This window comes from Pocillopora verrucosa, chromosome 1, assembly GCF_036669915.1.
Source record: "Pocillopora verrucosa isolate sample1 chromosome 1, ASM3666991v2, whole genome shotgun sequence".
Classification (NCBI taxonomy): Eukaryota; Metazoa; Cnidaria; class Anthozoa; order Scleractinia; family Pocilloporidae; genus Pocillopora; species Pocillopora verrucosa.
In genome coordinates this window covers 34,774,813-34,797,736 of record NC_089312.1, presented here as the reverse complement: position 1 = coordinate 34,797,736, position 22,924 = coordinate 34,774,813, and the positions used below count along the sequence as shown (strand labels likewise).

The 22,924-nt window shown below is 38.5% G+C and overlaps 1 protein-coding gene across 1 annotated transcript; it reads right to left on the bottom strand.

The window, feature by feature from the left end:
* Nucleotides 1–4,773: 4,773 nt before the first annotated feature.
* LOC131784216 (rho-associated protein kinase 1-like) lies at nt 4,774–20,982 on the bottom strand. Its single transcript, XM_066162949.1, has 19 exons — nt 20,875–20,982; nt 20,718–20,799; nt 20,539–20,639; nt 17,612–17,671; nt 11,652–11,729; nt 10,809–10,866; nt 10,260–10,377; nt 9,865–9,949; nt 9,386–9,442; nt 9,222–9,309; nt 8,696–8,737; nt 7,941–8,037; nt 7,201–7,292; nt 6,483–6,586; nt 5,984–6,039; nt 5,725–5,764; nt 5,582–5,623; nt 5,340–5,428; nt 4,774–4,864 (listed from the first exon to the last, which is right to left on the bottom strand). The coding sequence occupies exons 1-19, from the start codon at nt 20,953–20,955 to the stop codon at nt 4,774–4,776; spliced, it is 1,461 nt and encodes a 486-aa protein (XP_066019046.1). The 5' UTR covers nt 20,956–20,982.
* Nucleotides 20,983–22,924: the final 1,942 nt, after the last annotated feature.

Below are 22,924 nucleotides of genomic sequence, written 5' to 3'. Positions count from 1 at the left end.
TCACACATGTGGTCTACTGCCACTATTGTCTAAATACTTCTAAGTAACAATGAAATACATCGGTGCCACGCTTACTATTGTCTCCTTCGCAGCCGTTGTTTGGTCTCGTCATAAAACGCCTTCTATTTCCCGTTTGAGAGAGAACGCGTTGCGTGACGAGACCAAATAACGGACTACACTCACTGCCGTTCCTCCAACACAGAGGAAATCAAATTTATTCTTCTACAGTTGGTTATCTCAAATTTTGCATGAAAAGAAAGCTGAAACTCTGTCGTACCTCTCATAGACCCTAACCAAAGATATATTGCGATCTCGATTAAGTGAAGACACATTGAACAAGAGAAAAGGATAATATTTCAAAGAGGGCTCCTTGATTGGTTGTTGTCTATCTGGACTTTGCCCTCTGTGTGTGAAATACGTGATAAAATGCAGGTTGTTTTACAAGGAATTAACACGCAATTCGGTTAAGTCCAAGGTAACTCAAAGCGACTTTAATTCGTAAACAAAGTTAACCTTGGAAGAATTGTGTAAAATTCAATATCAGTAGCATTTGGTTCCATGTGGAAATTTTTCAGCGGGGTTAGACAATGCGGTTAGAGTATGTGATAAACAGCCGTTAGTTGCTTTCAAGGCATGACCCATGATAGCGCGACGTCCTTTTGTAGCAAAAATTGCTAACTGTTCTCTTAGTATAATGATTGTGCCTGTTCTTATTTGGGCTTGGGAACGTTATTTTCAGGGTACTTGGTCGAAATGTAGTTGTTTTGGGCGTGTGCGTTGCGAGTAAAGGAGCGGAAAAACACGTTTCAACGTAAACTTAGACAACGAAAACAAATGCAGAAGACCTTCATATCCCCGATAAATTTCCGACCTTAAACCGACGAGGCTCTCGCGAATGCCCCCATTTACTACTCATTACCCAACCATTACACTTAACAAACTGATTCCAAAATTTCTTGTTCATGTCCTTCTTTGCGCAACGCCCCCTTGATCCATGCCTCATTTGCAAGAAAACCATACACAAAGGCTAAGATTGGGTGTAAGATAGCAACTTGCTGTTTTATGACTGGTGCGAGATACATACCCTAATGGCGCAATCTGATTGGTGCGAGATACATACCCACAACGTGCGATCTAATTGGTGCTAGCAACATACCACTCTATACCCTAACATGGAGTTTATTTATTTTCCATAAAAAAAAAAACTCAACACAGGGTCCATGCTGGACAGCATCAGACTGGACACCAACAACCCAAGTGACATCGTGCAACTTCTCTCAAGTGAAATTAAAGTTTCCTGTAAACAATAGGTGGCTAGCAGGCCAAATTAATTCTTTCTGTGTATACTAAATATTTTCATGTTGACCGGAGTCTAATATGACGCCAAGAAATGACAGTTTTCTGACTTTCCCCCATTATAAGGACTCCGTGAACTCAATAGTTTTAGAGCGTCTGAATTTTATTTTTGCATTCTAATCTGTGGATGCTGCCGTGTAAATGAAGCGTCGTCAATATATCCAACATTCAAGAGACACTCGCTTCGCCAAGTGCTTACTAGACACATATATGTTTAAATCTCTTGGCGCCGAAGCTACACCATTAGGTTGACACATGTTTTGAAACCACCAACTTCTCCAGAGAAATTTACGTATTTTCTGTTCAACTGCCATAGGAACTGTGTAGTACGCATCTGCATGGTCGATTGAAGCCATACAACGGTGTTTTCCTTCATTCCCGTATAGCACATGCTAAGCTCTCCTTGTTAAATGCTGATACTCGATGGGTGCGATTAAGGCAAACTGAAGTCCAAATTCAGTGTTTTTTTACTGTGTTAGGTGCATTTATGAATTATTATGGAACAATTTTCCTTCATTTTTTTTTCCTCGAACAATAGTTTTCATCCAAAAACAAAGGGTTTGTGGTGATAATTGCTCTATAGTTGACCGTGGTACGTCGGCTTATACAACCCTAATTTCAGCGGTTCTTTTTTCAGCGTGTGACGTAGTTTCTGGGATGAATGTCAACGAACGGCAAGAAAGGGGCGAGTTTTATTTCGGACTTGCTCGTGGGAAAGAACTGGTAGTTTTCCAGGAGAAAAAAATTGGTGGCGAGGTGAAGCAAAAAATTATTTAAGCGCCTCTCCTATTAATTAAGGAAAAAATTGGTCTTCTATAGATACGCATACTTAGGCTTTCGTCACACGATGTCGCTGAAACGTAGTTACATTTCCAGATCATTTGCGACGGGCATTCTATACTTGGCCTGACCTCTATGTTTTCGGAAGAGTCTCCACATTAATTTCTAACAGAAACTGGTAATTTAAGAAATTTCATCGTGTCCATCCTCTTTTCCCAAGTTTGTTTATTCTTTTTTTAACATTAGTTTGGCAACGCGTTTGTTAGTCTGGATTTGCAATGACATGTACTCTATAATTGTTAAATTCTTGGCTTACGCAAGAAGGGAGATAAAAATGCAGAAGCCTGAGTTGTTTGGAGATTATCCTTCTGTCTGTTCTTGACGATTGACGAGCCCTCGCTGCTACATTTATTTTGATTACTTGGAAGCTCAAAACAGACAGACTGCGCGGCGTTTCGTTTGTAACCGTGACTCAAGGTATACAACTGGTATATCCTACCAATGCTTTCGCGACGGCTGAAGCTCTACGACCTCAGTGTCTGGCAAAGATCTCACGAGCGTATCTCGTCGTTTCGAAAAACGAACTACGGGCAGGGCCGGTGCTCAGACACATTTCACAACAATGACTGCTTCGAACGATACTTGAAAGCAGAACATCTTGGTTTGAAACCCAGATCTACGCTTACAATGGTGCAATATCCACGATTTTTTGGTCCCTGTATACCATCGCAAAAAACTATCGACTATCGTCGTGGGTCCGGTGTGGGGGTTAGAGAGAAAGCCATAAAAGATCGTTAAGTGAATCGTGCATTACTGTCTTACAAAATGGCTTGGTTGTTGCAAACGTCCTAAGGCTGCTCATCTTGGTCGGCATGCTTGATAACAAATTGAAAGGTGAATGCTGTTTGGTGCAATAACAGGTTTATATCTTAAAGGGGTATCACCCCGATTAGGTTCCCTTTGAGAACATAAGGTTATTCCCACAGAAAAGTTTTTTCTTCTCCTTAAGCAAAACAATTTCACTTCTATTTTTCACGTTGTTTGGACCACTAAGTCAGCAAAATTGTCTCAGAATACAGAATGATTATGCTTAATTCTTGGTACGTTTTACCTTTCCGCTTGTTTAGGCCGCCACTTTAAACAAAATTAGTACAAGTTACTAACCTCGAATTGTGGATATTATCGTAGTCATTCTTATTAAAATGCACTTTTTAAGCTTCTTTACTTCTGTGTGAATAAAAACTTAATACACCTGTAAATCCTAAGTTAAAATTTTGGAATTAATCCACATACGTGCAGGCTTTCAAACACAAGGAGGGCTGGTCAGGTTGTTATCTTTTGCAAGAAAATTCCCATTGTATTATTGCCATTAACCATATGGTAGCATAGTTTATCCCCACACCTACATTTTTCATTCTCTCAAATGGCACTAATCCTATAGCGGGGAGCGGGGTCACCATAACAGAGTTAATATTTTTCAGTTATAGCATATATAGCCTCTCTAACTGCACAACCTAGTTGTTAATCGAAGAGCATGCATTTTCATCTTTGGAATAGTCTCTTTCTTTTGATGTAGTGGATTAAGGGTAAGTACATCAACCTCAGTACAGCCGCATCCTATCCATTCCCAGATGATTTAGGAGCCTCACAGTATGTTGGTCGAGTCACAAGCAGTGCAAGTGAATTGCCGAACAGGGTGTGGATTTTGGAATCCTTCAATACTCGATGGTCTCCATTTGATGATGCAAATCTACTGGTACCCAAGGCGAGGTTGATGTTGTGTGAGCAGCACTCAGACTGAAGTAAGTATTCCTTACGGTGGAAATTGTAGATAACAAGGAAGAAGCCCTGAAGCTGCTGCCGGTCCCCCAATAAGTCTTTTTCAAAAAAAGATGGCGTTTACCTTCCCACAAAACAGGAAGATTCAGAATGATTCGAACATGTCAGGATCAGACAACGAACACCAAGGGAATAAAAGGTGAAAATTCACAGGAATCATACTAAGTACATTGTATTTAAACAAGAGCTATTTAAATTGTTTTCAGTATTGTCCTGAGTGTGGTGCAGCTGTGATTAAGATGTAACCAATCCCACCAGGGAAGCCAACTATATGTCACCAGTAGAATGCATTAATAATCCTATGACGTACTCCTGGCAACGCCAGCTAATGCTTGAGGGGATGGCAGCTGGAAATGTTATTGCTGTCATAATCTATATTGGTCAGTGGCTCTACCTTTAAAAAGGTAGCCCATCTTTGACAGATAACCTTATTTTGAAATTTGTCCTGTGAGAAAACATGTTTATAAATGTTCAACACAAGTACTTATAACCCGTAATCAATGAGTTTCTGGGCTTAAAGAACAAAATTCTCAACTTTTTCTGAGCTAGTGGGGTGAGATCTGTGGCTTACAGGGGGATGGGGGCACTGTTACAGGCCTGGCGTATAATGCAAAATACGGGTCATACCTCTTTTCGAGCCCACGATCTCATTAGTTTTTGTCTCCTGTACTGCTCGCCATTGTAGTTAGGAGAATTCAGTATTGCGATCAGCTCTAATAATCCTATAACTGATATTTTCTTGTATACTCCTCAGGCTAGCTTGCTCAATAATAGTGAGGATAAATATCTCCGGTTGGGTCACATCATGAGAGGTAAAAAAAGGGTTATCAAGATCCTCACCTCACGGTCAAATTGTTTCATGACTTTATCGAGCTTGATGCTTACCACCCTGTGATTGCAAAAAAAAAACACAAGTCCTTCTTACTACGCTACAGGTATCACTAAATCACTTCCCTCCAAGTTCCTACATATTGTGCTGACTTAACCGTTTTTCAAATCATTACTGAAATAACAAAAATTATTCATGCACTCAATCAAAGGAAATCAATCTGACAAACATCAACTCATTGGAGACCTTGGGACAATAGAATGATGATTAATTGACAATCTCCGATTTGACATTCAAACCACTTTTTGCTAACAGAAGCATGGCATGTAACGGCTGGAAATATGTGTTCCCTTACTGGTCGGTAAATTTGTGGACTTGCATGTAGAAGATCATGATTCATCTCTTCAACATCCTTGGATCACCAAGGGTGTATAAAGAAGATGTAAACATTTCCTTGATCCTGAGGTACCCTAAGTGGTTTTCGTTAGTTAGTTAGTCAGCTAGTTGGTTAGTAAATTACTCAAGGTGTTCTGACCTGTAATTATGATCCAGCTCATCCCTAGCTTGCATTTCCAGTGAAACCTGCACTTCCAAATCTCTGATTCTGCGGTCAGCTGCTTCAAGCTGCTCAATTGAAATGTAAGAGAAGTTCATAAAAGTTGCAGCAAGCCACAATTAGAAAGTATTACTCATGAACTAACTATTATTTGCAGGCATTTATCATGGTGATGCCCCAGTCAATGTCAAGTAAGAAAAAATGCCTTGAAAGAGAATTACCTTTGAGCGACTGTCATTCCCACCACCAGAACTATTTCCATCCTGAGGAAGTGAAGAAAAATTAATTTACCTCGTCATATTAGGATGGTAAATGAAACGAAAATTGAAGGCAGAGAGAGAAAGTGTCTTTTTATCATCCTCACCATTCCGTCTAAACCTGATTTGCCATGGAAGTTACCCCATCTAAAAGAAATTGAAATTCAGTGAATTAGTGAGAATAAGCACTGCTTGGTACTCCTTAATCACTGTTCAACTGTGCATTAGATTAAGCACATCAGGACATCAGAGACTAGTAAATCAAACAGACAAACATAATCAAAATCTGTAGGTCATTTGCCCACATAAATTGGACACGAATTTTTTCTACATTCTGTAAATACAGACTATACAGACTTCACTTACTTAGCACTCTCTGAATAACTGAATCCTATGAAAGGAAGATGATTCCCTGCAAAAGCCTGCCAAATAATTTCACACACGACAAAATTGAGTATACTAAAAGGCCTTCTACTCCTTTCACTTGATCTATCTCTGTATCTATATTTAGATGAGAAAAATATCCCTGTTCTGTCTTGATTCTAATGATACACTTGGCCGAAAAAGCACTGTTTCAATTATCATACCTCAATTTCAAAAGTTATACCCAATTATATCTGAGTGGAGTTGCCCTGAACGAGCTAAGTAATATCTTGTATTAACAAGTTTTAATTTTCAATGGATAAACCCAGCTGATTTGGCATGCTGAAAGACACCTCACTTTTAAAATTACTAGAAAAAATAAGTACACTAGCCCCTAATGACATCATTGAATTAAATGGATATAGAATGACTGCAACAGTGTCAATGCTGCATTACAGTTAAGCTGATACTGTTATTTCACCTAACAGAAACTAAAGAGTACCTCTGGAGGTTGAAGGAACTCCTCTCCACTATTAGGATCAGAAATGTCATCAAAGTTTGAGTAATCATAATCACTGGCCAACTCTGGGACCACAGGAGGAGTAGCTGTGCAAAATAAACAATAATATGATGAGCTGAACTATACAAGCATTTTGATTGATTCTTGCTTATGATCTATTGGAGGACATTTTCATAGATGATGTCACTAAGAAAAACACACTATTTAAAACAAATACACTGCATATTGATTTCAGGTAACACAGTAATAGATCACAGAATATCTTTCCAACCCATCCTTGACCTATTACTGAACAGACGCTGGGCTGTGTAGAATCCATTTGTTAAACGTTTGATTACTCAAAAAGACTCACAACCACAAAATGGAACAAAATTCAATGCCGAATGGACATAGTTTTAATTGCAGTCATAAAAGAAGGTAATAATGTTCAACAGAACTGCTCTGCAGCTCAACAGATAGGCCTCAATGTACCCCTATTATCGGTAAGTGCAACATGCACAGATGACATTAAAACTACTAGTTTTTGAGAGGTTTTTCTTTTAATAGGGTGGGGGAAGAGGGAGGCTTTTTGAAATTTGAAGTAAGAGACTAGTAACTTAAATAATGAAAAGGAGATCATTAGATTCTTTATGGCAAAAGCATTATTTAATATATTGAGTTTAAATCAGATATTCATCAAAAATTAGTCTGCAATAATTACCCTCTTTGATGGTGTCCCATTCCCACTGGTCATTAATGAAAAATTTATGGTTTTGTATTTCTGCAATTCCTTCCTGACCAATTCTTTGTGTTCTACAAATAATTCACACATGGGTTAAGAATCATTTTTTTATTGAAACAACCTTAAAATCAAACTGTCTGGCAATAAAACTCCTTTGAAGAAAACAAGGTGCGATAAAATCAGCCACATCATTTGATGTGATTTATAAAATTGTGGTTACCTGCTGTTTGACTAAAGGAATTGTAGGTCCAAAGAAAATCTAGTTGCAGTGAATTTTGATTTTTGAGGTTGCACAGCAAGGAAAATGACATGCAGTAATACTCCATACATACTGGCATAGTTTTAATCATGTATGGTCACATTGGTTTCCATTGCAAGAAAAACACGAAGAGCACACCTGATTCCATTGGTTGGGATGTTGGAACTGTCCCCCTTACAATGCCATCACGTTTCCTTACTAAATTTACTGGTACACATCTATACTCCTGAGTGAATAGGGGGGTGGGCCACTGTGCGAATGTGACAATAAGACCTTAGTGAGGGCCCTAACCCACACTTTTCAACCTAAGGACACCCCCCTAAGTGTTACAGCCACTGCATCTCCCATACCCAGAAGAGTATTTCCCTGTCAACCTGAGAGCTAAGAGATGTTTGTAACTAGGAATTCCTTATGTCTTAATGGAATGGATATCTTCCAGAAACTTAAGCAAACTGGTTACCTGTCAGTAAGAAAATTACGAAGTAAATGCTTGGCTTCTTTTGAAATTTCAATGTCATCAGGAAACTGAAGTGAGTTCTTATGATCCATGATCTTTCCTAAAGAAATTAATAAAAATAGTTCAAGCAGACCTGTAGAAAAGAAATTACCTGGAGTTACAGATGTATCTTAACTAAACTAAGATCAATCACACACCACATGAGAAAAGAAAGGAAACTCTGCACTTCATAATTCTTTGAATGTCTATATCATTTGTGGATAAAAGGAAAAAACCAGCAAAGTAAAGATCAGGTGTGGTTACCTTAGTTTGTTGTAAATGAACATTTTTAAGTTAGTGCCATCTTCAAGTAAGCTCTTCTGCTGAGTAAGCACCACTCTGACTAGTCTAAAACTTTAAAAGTGTTTTCCACGCAAATATGGTAGAGATTTACATTTTCACTGTAATGGCCTTGTTGATAATTTCGATTCTTGGATGGTCCCAAGATCGTTTTCTATGTTTCTTCAAGTGAGCACAGGATGGAGGCTAGTCAGTCAGTGACAAAAGACCTTCCAAAATCCAAGCTATATTGTGATGGGTTTCAAGGAAAGGTTCATAAATTGAGGTTCATGTTTATTTGTTACAAGTAAGGTGAGAACAAGACGAATGTTTTAATATCCCTGGTATGGGAAAACAGTTTCAGGGGCCCAGATCTATGACATTAAACCCTCATTTGCAACGTTGGAATTGCCAACAACTGCACAACAAAATTTGCATACCATGGGTTTCTACAATTGAGTCAGCATCAAACGGAGTGTCACCTAGAGTTTTTACAAAAAGAGATACAACTGTTGACATCTATTGAAGGTATTGGATTTAACAACAATTGAAAGTGTCAACAACCAAAGTAAGCTGCTCATGGGATTAGCTGACGATGGAATTTGTAAAAGAGTTTTCAAAATGTGACATCTCTGCTGTGAGCACAGCCCTTACAAAATGGATTTTGGAATTCCTAGGAATAAGAGGTGTGAATTCTAACAGTAAATTTGGACTGGGAAGTCCTAAGAATTCCCAACTGTGTCAACCCCGATTCTAAAAAACCTAGAAATTTCCAGAAATTCCAGGATAATAGCCAACAGGACTTCATATTCCTATAGGAACTCCTAGCAATTCCAACTCAGTGCACCAGTGACTTTCTCTGAAAGGTTGTAAATCTAAAATTAAAATTGCAAGAGAGCTGTTACGAGGGCATAAGTACTTAAATTCTTTACACCTAAATACTTATAAAAGTATAGAAAAACTCACCAATCAGTAACTCATATAAGGACACCCCTACACCCCACCAGTCACATTCACGGCCATGGTAGCCTCCACCATCTTGGGATGCGAGAACCTAGTGTAAAATAGCCCTCATTTTTTTAATTTGGACTTGATTTGAAATCTGCAATCTTGTTTGCAATCTTTCTTACCTCTGGAGAGATGTAATCTGGTGTACCAACAACTGTGTCTGATCTAACCATACCATCCTACAAGATAATTTTCAAAGTTTGACAAGCGTTTTAAAGAAACTGGCTGGCTGATATGCTCGGCAGTTGTTTGAGAGAAAAAGAAGAATCAATTCCTGAAATCAAATCCCCTTTGGAATTCATTAAACAAAGTGAAAAAAAAAATTTAACTGGGTTGATTCACAAAATGAATAAATCTAATGACTCCTTTCTACCGAGAACATTAAGACTAAATCTGGATGTACTGTAATTTAAGAAGGAAAACAATCCCTGTGGATTGCAAAAAATATATTTTAGAGAACCTACAAGAGCAGAGCAAGCTCCCAGGCTCAGTTATAAGCTTGTACCTCTGATGCTGGCTGCTGGCATCATCAATGCGGGCACCTACTTTGAAACTCTCTATTAACCTAAGGAAGTCTAAATGAAGTGCTAGTAATTTGTACCTTATCCATTCTCAAACATGTTCCAAAACCTGAAAGTTTGAGATGACCTTGTTCATCCAGAAGCATGTTTTTTGGTTTTACATCCCTGCATGAGAATAAAAACATAAAAAAAATCACATTTCAGAAAAATAAGCTAAAAGTCATGGCAGACGATTTCCACCATTCAAGCACTAAAAATAAATGTGAATACAGAAAAAAAAAGAGGAATCAGAATCAAAATGTTTATGTCAGGCTATGGACAGGATCATCCTCCTTCCCATTTTTAAAAAATTGAGACAATCACTACATCAAGATTTAAGCTAATTCATCAAATCAAGTTATTTATAGTGTAACAATCATGAAAATTTTGACACTGAGCAACAATCCTACCAAATGATTAAACCTCCTCACAATACCTGTGAATAAACCCCATGCTGTGAATAGCATCAATAGCTAACACCATTTCAGCACCATAGAACTTGGCCCACTTTTCAGGAATGTTGTAATTACTCATAAGATTCACCAAATCCCCACCTACAAACACAACAAATTTTCCAATTATATATTCTTCATTGGACAGTGTAATTTTTTCCTTTTTGAATTTAGAAACCAATGCCACAAAATTCATCATTACTGAAACAAGCCTGCATGCCCACTAAAATTGCTTTAACTCTTATACTCCTGAGATCTTAAACCATTTATTCTCACTATAAGTTGTATTAAACCTCTCTACAAGTTAGTTTATAGAATATGGTGTTACTACCACCTAATACAGCATTTTGCTGACTAAAATGGAGACTTGAGCATTTCACCAATCTAATTTCTTTGAAAGAAGTCTCTCATTCATCAAATTTGATGAAATGTTCTTTCATAGACACAAGAAATTCTCACATTGACACCATAGATGTACACTTATTCAGGAACCACCCACTCTATTTATAACATTAACAGTATGTTTCATTCACCGGCCATGTAATCCATAACCATATATAAATTTTTAGCATCTTGAAAAGCAAAATGTAACTAAAAAGAAAAAAAAAGAAAACATAAGTTCATAAATGTTCAAAATAAAATATTTGGGTTATCTATCTTTAACACAACCACCCTAAAAATTATGGTATTGTAATGGGGGAGAGGGCGGAGATGGAGCAAAGGGAGGGGATCAAAGGGAGGGGAGCAAAGGGAGGAGAAGACTGGCAGGTTTAATATAAATCAGTTTCATTTTACATTGGGAACTCGTTAACAATTGTCTGAAACATTGTTGTCAAAGATTTTAATGCATTGTTATCAAGAATTGTCTGAAACATTGTTGTCAAAGATTTTAATGCATTGTTATCAAGAATATCATAAAGTTATTTTTGTTTGGAAAATTAGAGGAAGTAGATTTTCACTCAGCACTAGTTCCAATTAACTCAATCAATATAATTACCTCAATTAATACAATCAATTTGTTCCAAATTAAGACATATCTTTACAGTTGAGGGCAACATTTGCAAAGTTTATTGGAAACAACTGAAATAGATCATTCCTAAAGCATCCTAAAGGGAGTCATGAGTTAAAGATTGACAGCTGTTCATCTTGAGTGACAAATTGCCCTCAAGTCTCTTATGTGCATGCAAGAGTCCAGAATTTTTATTTGTATTGGTAGGCTTCAAGAACAATTTAGAGCATGTGAAAACACCGTGTGTATAGGGTCACATAATTCACATGCTTTTCATAGATTTTTCACGCGCTTTTTACATGGTAAGACCTTGTCCAGATTTTACCATTATGAGCATCTGAGCACAAGTAGATATGAGTATACTAACCTTCACAATCCATGGGCTGGTGGTATGAGCCATAACTTCACGCTCTTCCCAAAAAAAAGCTGAATCGGATCTCTTGATCTGTTAGGAAAAAAAAAGAAGGTTAAAGAAAACCTAGGCCAGCAACTACCATCTCTGCCTGAGGTAATGGAAGAAGTTTTTGATCTTTGGCAAATGGTATTTTAATGATTTCTAGAATAATGTGTTAACCACCATAGTTGCTTTTCTGAACTTTTCAAGAGAAAGTTACACCCATCAAACAAAACAAATAGTTTTTTTTTTCAACACAGCAGGAGAAAATCAATTCACCAATTGGCATGGTGCAAGACTCTATAAAAACAACATCTTGGGTGACTTAAACTGCTCTTGAGTTTTATCATTGTTTAGAAAACATGGCAGTTGCCATCTAAGATTTAAGAACGACTTATGGATTTGCAATGGATTTGCAATGTAGAATACATGCTTGGTGCACTAACAAGCCATCATTGAACAAAACTAGTGAGCTGACTAAGTTTATTTTTTCCTTTTTTGATTTTAATGTTCTGTATTTTATACCCTTTCAGAGAGTGAAAAACATTGTTAAAGGCTAGAAATTAATTAAGCAGCTTTTGAAAGGAAAGAAGGCTACATACATAACTTAAGCTTAACATGGTGAGAACACAGCCACATAGTCAACTGTAAATAAGTACAAGTCAATATTCCCAATTTAGCCAAGGTATTTAAGGAATTCAACAAAGGGTGATTTTGTTGCTAATTTGTTTGTAACTTGGTGTATGCCAATGTCTATGTTACATTTCAAGAAGTTAATGGATCATTGCTACAAGAGACATCTGTAAAGAATCGAGCAGGAAAAAAACAGCTCATCCTGTTACGATAAATGCGTCACTTGTCACGTTACCTGTTTCCTTATTTGGACATAAAATAAAGTTGTTGCTTTTTACTGAGTATATAGTACACATGTCATAACATGGTGTCAGAAACGGGATGGATTTTCTGAGCATTCTGCACTTTTTTTTGAAAATTAATCACCGAAGGTACCTTTCTGATACTGTTCCCTTATACTATTCGTAATTTCAAAGAGAATTTTGAGCTCAAAGTGTAGAAAAAAGAACTCAAGATGCCGTCAGATAACGACCACGTGGAGTCGGGCGCGCAAATCGACGTGCCATCAATGGCAGCACCTAACACAGTTCAACCCACCGCCCCAATTTATCCTCAAGTTATTTCTCCAAATTTTCCGCTGCCAAGTCCTATGAAGTGTCACGGTGATGTTACTGGTAACTGGGATTTTTTCAAGCAGCAATAGAGTGACTATGAAACAGCAACAGGCCTCGATAAGCGAGAGGAATCGGTCCGTTTAGCGACTTTGCGTTCACCGATGGGCAGAGAGTGTCTTCAGATCTTACTCAACCTAAATCTTCAAGAGGACGATAAGAAGAAAATCGACAAATGTTTAGAGGCTTTAGAAAGCTACTTCAAACCTAGCTGCTAACCTAATTTGGTTTACGAACGGTATGTTTTTAATGCGTGTGTGCAGCAAAGCGAAGAATCTGTCCAAAGTTATGTCACACGTCTGAGAAAATTAGTTGCGTCCTGCGAATACGGTGCACTAACAGATGAGCTTATCAGGGACAGGCTCGTCATTGGTTTAAAGAATCAAGGTGACAAGGTGAGACTCTTGAGAGAAAAATCCCTGGACTTGAAGAAAGCCATACAGATGTGCACTACGAGTGAAATCGCCCCGCAGCAAATCAAGGCGATAATAGGCGCTGGAGACAACAAGACAGAAGACGTAAAGAAATTTAGCGAGAAGAAATTTCCCCATAGAAGTCGTAGTAAGAAGACAGATAGAGGAAGATCATCACATTTAGAGAAAAAATTAGAAAAAAAAAATCCGGAAGTTCTTTCGAACCGACCTGTAAGTATTGTGGTCGTAGAAAACGTCATGAAAGAAGAACAGAGTGTCCCGCGTTCAAGAAAACGTGCAGCAAGTGTCAAAAAAAGGGCCATTTTGCGTCTGTATGCCGATCATCAAAGAAGATTCAACAATTCGAAGGAGACGAGGATGACAGTCCTGACGAAAGCTGTTTGCAAGTGGAAACTGTGTCTATAGTCCAAACTAAAGCAAAACAGTGGCTTGCAGATATCAGTTTCTTCAAATCAGCTAAAGAAGACTTCACCACAACCTTGGCATGTCAATTAGACAGTGGAACTACATGTAATGTAATTGGCTTGGACGACCTCTCAGCTATCACACAGTTAGGAGACCCACCCGTGAACAACTCCTCAGTTAAACTGAAGCTCTTTGGTGGTGCAATTTTGAAGCCAGTTGGTGAGTGCGACCTGCATGTCAGACACAATGGCAAACAACAGGTTCTGAAGATTCAAGTCATAAAACACAAGTGTAAGCCCTTGCTATCAGCTGAAACCTGTGAAAAGTTGCAACTCATCCTCCTAAATGTCAGCGTCCCCGAGAGTGTATGTCAGATAAGTGAGACCCTACCACAGACATGTCTGTCAAAGGAAGAAATCTTGAGCAAGTATCATGAAGTTTTCAGTGGATTAGGACATATTGGAGATGTAAAGATCAGGGTTGACCCGAGTTTTAAACCAGTACAACATTACCCTCGTCGTGTACCAGTTGCACTACAAAAGGAAGTTAAGAACAAGATTCTAGAGTTGGAAGAGAAAGGCATTATTAAGAAAATGGTGGAACCTTCCGAGTGGATCAGCAGTATGGTAGTAGTTGCCAAACCTCAGAAGATTCGAATTTGTCTGGATCCGAAAGACCTGAACCGTGCGATACAACGTCCCAAATTTCAAATGCCAACGTTGGAAGAACTGTTACCAGAGCTCAACAAAGCTAGAATCTTCAGTTCCTTCGATGCAAAAGATGGATTTTATCAAGTTGGCCTTCACCAAGAGAGTAGTAAACTCACAACTTTCTGGACACCCCTAGGAAGATACCGTTACTTAAGAATGCCCTTTGGTATACGTTTAGCCCCAGAAGTCTTTGAAAGCAGACTACAGGAATGCCTCGCAGACCTGCCTGATGTGAAAGTTATCAGAGATGATATTCTTGTTGTTGGTTATGGTGAAACCGACTCGGAAGCACTTCTTAATCATGATCAGAATGTGGTTCGCCTGCTTGAACGAGCCAAACAAGTCCATCTGAAACTCAACAAGAACAAAGTCAAGCTTCGACAAGCAGAAGTTAAATTCATGGGCCATGTAATTTCAAGGGATGGACTGAAACTGGATCCCGATAAAGTTACTGCCATCAAGAACATGCCGAAGCCAACGACTAAGCCTGAAGTTCTTACCTTGCTTGGTTTTGTCAACTATCTATCTAAATTTCTATTCAACGCTTGGTTATTCAACACCCAGTGCTTAAATTCTACAGCATAGAAGAAGAAGTAACTATTCAGATGGATGCCAGTAATAAAGGCCTTGGCGCAGTCCTTCTTCAAAATGGACAGCCAGTCGCTTACGCGTCCAGAACTCTCTCGCCAACAGAGCAAAGATATGCAACCATAGAGAAAGAATGTCTGGGAATAGTCTTCACTTGTGAAAGATTTAATCAATATCTAGCACGCAGAGAGCAGATTTTAGTCGAAACTGACCACAAGCCTCTAGAGTCAATATTTAAGAAGTCTCTACTATCAGCTCCATGCCGTCTCCAAAGAATGCTTCTCAGGCTACAACGATTCAACCTGACAGTTAAATACAAACCTGGTTCCCAAATGCTCTTAGCCGACCATTTTTCTAGAGCCGCACAACATGAAACCTCTAGACCAGAAGAATCTTTTCAAGTATTTTCCTTAGAGCTGAAGAGCCTGGACCCTATGCAAGCCCTGAAGGTCACGCCAGAAAGACTGGATCAATTGCCGCGTAGCACAAGTCACGATGACACCTTGCAGACACTGAAAACCACCATTCTGACCGGATGGCCAATGCAGAAAGATCAAGTACCAATCAAGATCCGGGAGTATTGGTCTTACCGCGACGAGCTGTCAGTACACAATGGTGTTCTTTTCAAAGGCTCGAGAGTAGTCATCCCCAAGTTACTGAGACCTGAAGTGAAATCCAAAATTCATTCCAGCCATTTAGGAGTAGAGGCTTGCCTACGCAAAGCTAGAGACACTGTATTCTGGCCTGGTATGAATGCAGAAGTGAAGGACCAAATCACACAATGTTCAATTTGCAACGAATTTCAAGAATCAGAAGCTCCCAATGCAAAGCCATGACCTTCCTGACCACCCGTGGAGTCGAGTCGCTGCTGACCAGTTCACACTTCATGGCAAGGAATATATCGTGCTTGTTGACTTCTATTCGGATTTCTTGGAAGTACAAAAATTGGAGGAAAACGCTTCCAGTTCCGTGATTGAATTCTTTAAGGAACAATTCAGTCGACACGGCATTCCAGATACACTAGCTACAGACAACGCTCCTCAGTTTACAAGCCATGAGTTCCATCAGTTTTCAGTCGATTGGGAGTTTACTCACGTATCTTCTTCCCCGCATCATCACAGATCCAACGGAAAGGCAGAGTCTGCTGTGAAAGTTATCAAGTCTTTATTCAGAAAAGCTCTTAAAAACAACAAAGACCCATGATTAGCCCTATTGGACCAACGCAACACACCAACAGAATCCCTAGAAAGTAGCCCTGCACAGAGATTGATGTCTAGACGCACCAGAACCTTACTACCTACAGCTTCTAACCTACTGTACCCCAAGATTCCAGAAAATGTGAATGAAAAGCTGAAGTTGAAAAGGCAAAAGGCCAAGTGGTACCATGATCGCACATCGCGCACCCTACCAGAATTACAAGTTGGGCAAGAGATAACAGTGGCACCTCTGCAGAGGAATCAAAGCTGGAAAACAGGTACCTGTATTAAGAAACTATCAGACAGGTCCTATATAGTAAAAACCAGTTCAGACAATCAAGTATTCCGTCGAAATCGGGAATTTCTAAAGCCAGCTGCACAACCAACTGAACAAGCCAAACCAATTGAAAGCAGTGACAGCCAGCTTTCAAAGAGTGTTAACCAGCCTTCAAAACAGATGCTAATTCAGCTAATCATGAACCAAAGCCAATCTTGACACCACAAACTGTTCCAGTGAAGAAAACTCGTACCAGAGTTGTAAAGCCACCCTCGAGGTTCAGTGACTTTGTTATGTAGTTTATCATATGAAAATTGACTTCAGCTCAAGAGAACTCGAAGTGTTCATATTAAAAAAACTGACTATCGGACAGTCACTTGAATAAGGACTTTCAACTTTTAGTCTTGCACTAAGTTCCGTTTGTTTTGTTCTTTTTTTTAAATGTTATTTTCAGTAATCTGTTCAACTTGAACACATTTATTTATGTTTATATGTTTCTTTCGGAAATTAGCTTACTCCAAAAGAAGGGAGATGTTACGATAAATGCGTCACTTGTCACGTTACCTGTTTCCTTATTTGGACATAAAATAAAGTTGTTGCTTTTTACTGAGTGTATAGTACACATGTCATAACACATCCCAAAAGCTATACGTTCAAAAACGGGTACATGGAAATGAAAGAAGTCCAACAGCAAGACTCACAAATTGGTAACAGTCCAAAGAAAAAAAAACTTAAAAAAGGAACAAAATGAACTCGAAGGAAAGGGCACACACCTGGATCTAAATTCTCAAAGCCATTAAGAATGTTTGAAACAATGGTGATAATTTACTGTTTGTACAACTTCAGACTGCTGGCTGTGCTTCCATTAAATGTTATTCGCGACACAATGTATTCCAGTGTCTTCATATTAGTGCAGTAGTTTTTCTTAACTGGAATTTTTTTTTTGTTTTCCAAATTGTCACAAAAACTATCTGCTGTCTACAACATTTTAAGCAACTAAAGCTGAACTATACAAACAGAAGTTGAAGAGGATACCTGTAGTACTTTAAATTAAGCAGATGTACATCTGGCTAACTTACCATTTTAAATTTGCTTAATAGTTTCATCGCATATATTTTTTGCGATGATTCGTGCCTCACCTGAAAAGTGTATAGAATACAACATTTTTAACAACACATGAAACAGCTCGAATGATAAAGCTCGTAATTGATGGCACTGTACTGTTTAAATGTGCGCGTCTCTTGTGCAGCTTCAAGTAATTCATCTGCTGTCACATTAGCAGAGGATATTGTAAATATCAAGAGGCAGAACGGTTACAGCTGGTTTCGCTACTTGTCGAGTATGCTAGTACAGGGGACCTGGAGATCGGGTCTTCAATAACAAATCACGCATTCAGAAACTGGGTTGATATGCACATTAAAGTTCTCCGCGAAACAAGAATCTCGCCAAAGACACTCAAATGTATAATGAATCATAGGCTACAGTTAAATGATTTAAACGAAAACTGAGAAATATTTTAACACTGAACAAAGGTAGACAAGATGTACAGGCAAAAGTCTATATCCAACTTCTCAATTGAGTTGCACCTTTTATAGTGATCTCTAAATCTTAAGAAAAAGTTGATCATCATCTCAGGCTGGAATCAAGTTAATTATTCACATCTTAAAAACTTTCAGAAACTTATTTTAAAAAATTCTTGTGGAAACATGACAAGTTGTTTCAACATTTCATTGAAACAGCAGCAAATGTTCATTTGATGTTTCGGCAGAGGCATTTTGAGACAGAAAACCTGTTTTGCAAAACAATGCAGAACAAAGCAAGCTGACTGCATTGAATAACAATAGCAAAAGCACAAAAAACTCTGCTCACGCTCCTTTAAATCATGATGATGGCAGCTTACTTCCTAACACCTATTTACACCTCATCAGAAAAAAGGCAGCCAATTATTGATGGTATAAAAGGACCTCTTGATGCAGCATTTAGATCACCCCTTATGAAGGCACTAGACAGGAGTGTTGAAACGTTGGGTCTATGAATTGTAACTTCTTCGGTTACATTCATTAAATCTGTAAACCAGAGTAGCATCAAACCATGTCTGATTGTCCACCTGGTTGCCATGTGAACTTTAATGTGTTTTACGCATGTGTTGGCCATTTACCTCCCTGTACGCGTCCAAAAATTGAATTGCCAAGGGAAGGGAGTCTTGTTAGTTTCGAAACGCGTAACTTGTGTACTTTTCTGTTAGGTTTGTTCCGGTTTATTATTTCTTCGTTGGTTAATGATTATTACTTAATAAGTTCCTATTTCAATCAGTTTCATTTAAGCACATGTACCAGGTATTGTATTTCATATTTCATCACTATAAGTTGCTGTCTACGCCACCAATTTTCTCTGCTATTCATGTACGATCCGCTATCGGCGATTCATCTACAATCTTTAGGAGCTAGACCAAAGTAAGTTGTTCTTTATTTCACATTTAAGATTTTTTTTTTCTGGATACGTACATTGATTTATTTCTCTCCTTCTATCACTTTATAATCGCTTCATTGTTAATTAGGCTTAGGGTTACATTTCTCAAGGATATTTTCTTAGTTTAGTTTCTGCTGCATTTTCTTTTAGTTCGAACCACACAAATTCAGCTACAACGTGACGATCAATCGTAACTACGCTATCTTCAACTTTACTTCGCCCTCTTCATCTGTGATTTCACACTGATCTCCTTATTTCCGTTTGTAATTTTGTTTACGTACTTCATTTGATTAAACCATGATTTATATTGTGCGTTTGGATTGTCTTCTCCGCTACACTAGTAACCTTTGAAGGTTACATTGTCATCTTCATGCATGTTAATTAAAAACATTACATGGTATTATTCACGCTTTCATAATTTAGTCATCTCATTCAAAATGATTTAGAAAATATATTTTTACCTCATGATAAAAATACCAAAAGCCTTAATTATAAAAAAAATTACATCATTAATTTTAGCTGAACATCTCAACACAGGATTTCCTCTGGTGAATGGTTCTCACTCCAAACTCTTTGGATCAGATGGGCACAGTCTTTGTCTCATGTAATTGGCCGCTTCTGCACTGGTTTTGGCAAGCTTGAACAAGGCACTGATGTCCATCATCTCCTCCATCATGACTTTATTAATTATCACCATGGCAGTCGTGAATAAATTTTTCTCGGCTTCTGCCTTCACCGAATCGAATAGTAAACAAACTGTTTTGTGCTAGTAATATTGACACAATCAGTAGTTGGCAGACCAATCGTTTCTTGTTGTATTTGCCATAACACGAAGATCACTATGAGCAAAATTTACCAATTCCCACAAACGATTTATGAGAAGTTTTGCGGCTCATACTTGAAGAAAATTATTTCAAGTTAAACGAAAGATTCTTCATACAAACACGAGGCGTCGCTATGGGAACTAAGACACCAGTTGCTTACTCCGCCGTTTATGGCAGACCTATAAAAACGTCTGTTTATGGCTAGCCCCTCTAGCCTTTGGTCAGGAAGAGATTTATTGATGATATCTTTTCTCTACGGAACATTTCTATGAAAGAAGCTTACAACTTTGTAGATTTCGCCAATGCGTTCCACCCTACAGACAGGTTTACTTGAGAAAAGCAACCTCGCAACAGTCACAAAAATCAACGAGGCGGTTAAATGCAAACTAGAAGGCAATTTGCATATGATCAGTTTAACCGACTCCTAAAAACGGCAATCACGCAGTTGGAAGTATAAATTACAGCTATTGCTCGTGGTTTATGGTTAAAAGAGAAATTAAAACTGTGAATTACCAGAGGCAGCGAATTCGGCATGTTAGTAGCGAAAATGTAGCGAACTCGACGAGTAGCGAAACCGGCGTAAGACGGAAGAACTCGTAAATGCACTCCGTAATTAAAAGGCTAAGAAATTAATCACCAACTAGTGGCAACGTTTGCTCTCAAGAGGAATAATTATCACTTATGAGCTCGAAAGGACAAGATGAGTAACCTACCAACTGAACTTCACCAAAAGCACCACGGCCGATGACTTTTACGACCTTAAAGTCTCTTACATTCAAACGACATTCTTCGATTACTTCACTAGGTTTCTCATCTGACAAACAATCAAATCAATCTTAGTATGTGCCTCTCAAAAACTGCTAGCAATTATTAGGATACCAAAACTACTCACATCTTTGTCGGAAGTTTTCGAAATTCTTATTGCCTCTTGGGGCTGGAAAATCACAATCGTACACCAGCGACTGAATTGCATCCTGGCAAAACAGAGCAAAGTAAAATCTTGAGTCACCTGACAGTACGAAAGTTGAATGAAGCAGCCATTAACTCACCAAAAGCGCGTCAATGTACAGTTCACTCCGTGGATCTTGAATGTAAGTCTCGAGATTTTCCCTCCTCTTTCGTTCGTCCATGATACTCGCTCTGCTAAAGTGGAAAAATTTCCGCACAGCCCCATACTTCATTATGCATGCACATCTTATAATTATGCATTCTACTCTTTGTCTTTGAATACAATAGACAATTCCCTTGGTAACTGAATATATACATCCCTAATTATTACTTACTGCACGAATAAAAGAGGATTTTTTTCAAGGCGTTTCTTTCCGCACTGTTTTTTCCCTCTCTCTCTCCATCTTCCCCTCTTTCTTTTTCCCATTTCTCTGGCGGGCAATTCCTACTATCTATCCTTCCTTCAAGGCCCCTCTCAGTCTATTTTTCTTTTTTTTTTTACGCCACCTGCAGGGTTCGAACTCTCAATCCTCTATCGTCTTCGTCAGACTAGCAGTCTATCCTCTATACCGTTCTACATGTGCTTTTTGCCGATCAAGGGTAACTTTCAAAATTATATTTCTAATACCTTATTCAAATTCCAAAAATTAACATTGAAATCATTTTCCTCACCTTTAAAACATGTTAGGTTTTGCACGAAGAAATGAGATGTATCACCGGGGGTCGCTACGTCGAAGGAAAGTGGATCTTTGGTGGCATTTGCTGTGAAACCAAGGCCTGCTTCCTTATACCGGTAGAGCACATGGATAAAGATACGCCTATACCCATTATACAAGCTCCAATATTACCAGGAATATACGTGATGAGCGACATGTGGAAAGCATATGATTGCCTACAGGACGAGGGCTACAATCATCTCACAGTGAACCACAGCCTAAACTTCGTAGACCCAGGCACAGGCGCTCATACTCAGCTCATTGAAAATACACGGTGGGGAATCAAACGAAGTATACCTCTTACAGGAATATCCAAAGATCTCTTCGGTACCTACCTACAGGAGTGGTTGTGGCGTAAGCAATATGGAGAACATCCTCTTGGAAATATAATCAAGCATATCGCCGAAGTATATGATGTTCGAAAGACAACATAAAAATTAAGCTCCTTGTGCCTCTGTATGTACTTGTGCCTGTCTACGCAACCACCGCTGATGAAAATAAACATTCAATGAAGAGAGAAAGATTAGCAACTCTACTTGTAAAAGGAAAAAGAAAACGGCAATGATAACGAACAACTTTAAAGGTGAGCATCGATTTTATTTTCATCGTTTTTTCGATTAAGCGCAATTTTTCATTAAAAAACGACGATTTTTTGAAGGTTTAAATTAAGACTTTAAAAAAAATTCAACTTCTTGAAAACAAAGCAAATAGTCCCAAAGGTAATCTATTGTTTGCGCTATTGTTTTCTTCTAACAAAGGACTGTATGCATAATGAAGTATGGGGCTGTGCGGAAACTTTGCCCCAAATGCATTGAAATAGAGACATTCAGCCTCGATAAAACAGATTAGTAGTTTGCTTCATACGATCAATTTTTTCAAACCGCACCTTTTGTTGACATTACATTCAAACATGGCTTGAAAATCGGGGGGGGGGGGGGGGGTGCGTTTGGTTACGTGACCTACGGGCCTACCTTACTGTCAACTTCCTGTTCCAAGGGTGACCTTTGTTTTATTTCCGTATCCTCCCGCTAAGTCACTTGGTAAACAGTTCCCTTCCGTACATCGCATTACCCTTCTAAATTCGTAATCCATGTCATGGTTATTTCGACTGACAATTGTTTGTTTGCACTCGACGTCGACATAAATTGAAAAACTAGAAGTCGACCGTGTTGGGAAATAATCACCCACGTGTTCACAGCCGGTATCGCTTTGCAATTGTTTTCTTTCATTATCATGTCACATCTCTGTGCTGTGTATGGATGTGGTCACATTTCAAAACGGGAGAAGGGAAAAATTCAGTTTTTCTTTATTTCCTTCTGTATTGTTGCATTAGGGAGAAGAAACGAAAAACAACATACACAACAACAACAACAACAATCTTTTATTCACTATTCAGGTACCAGGAGAAGTAGAAAAAAGAAAGAAACTACAGAAA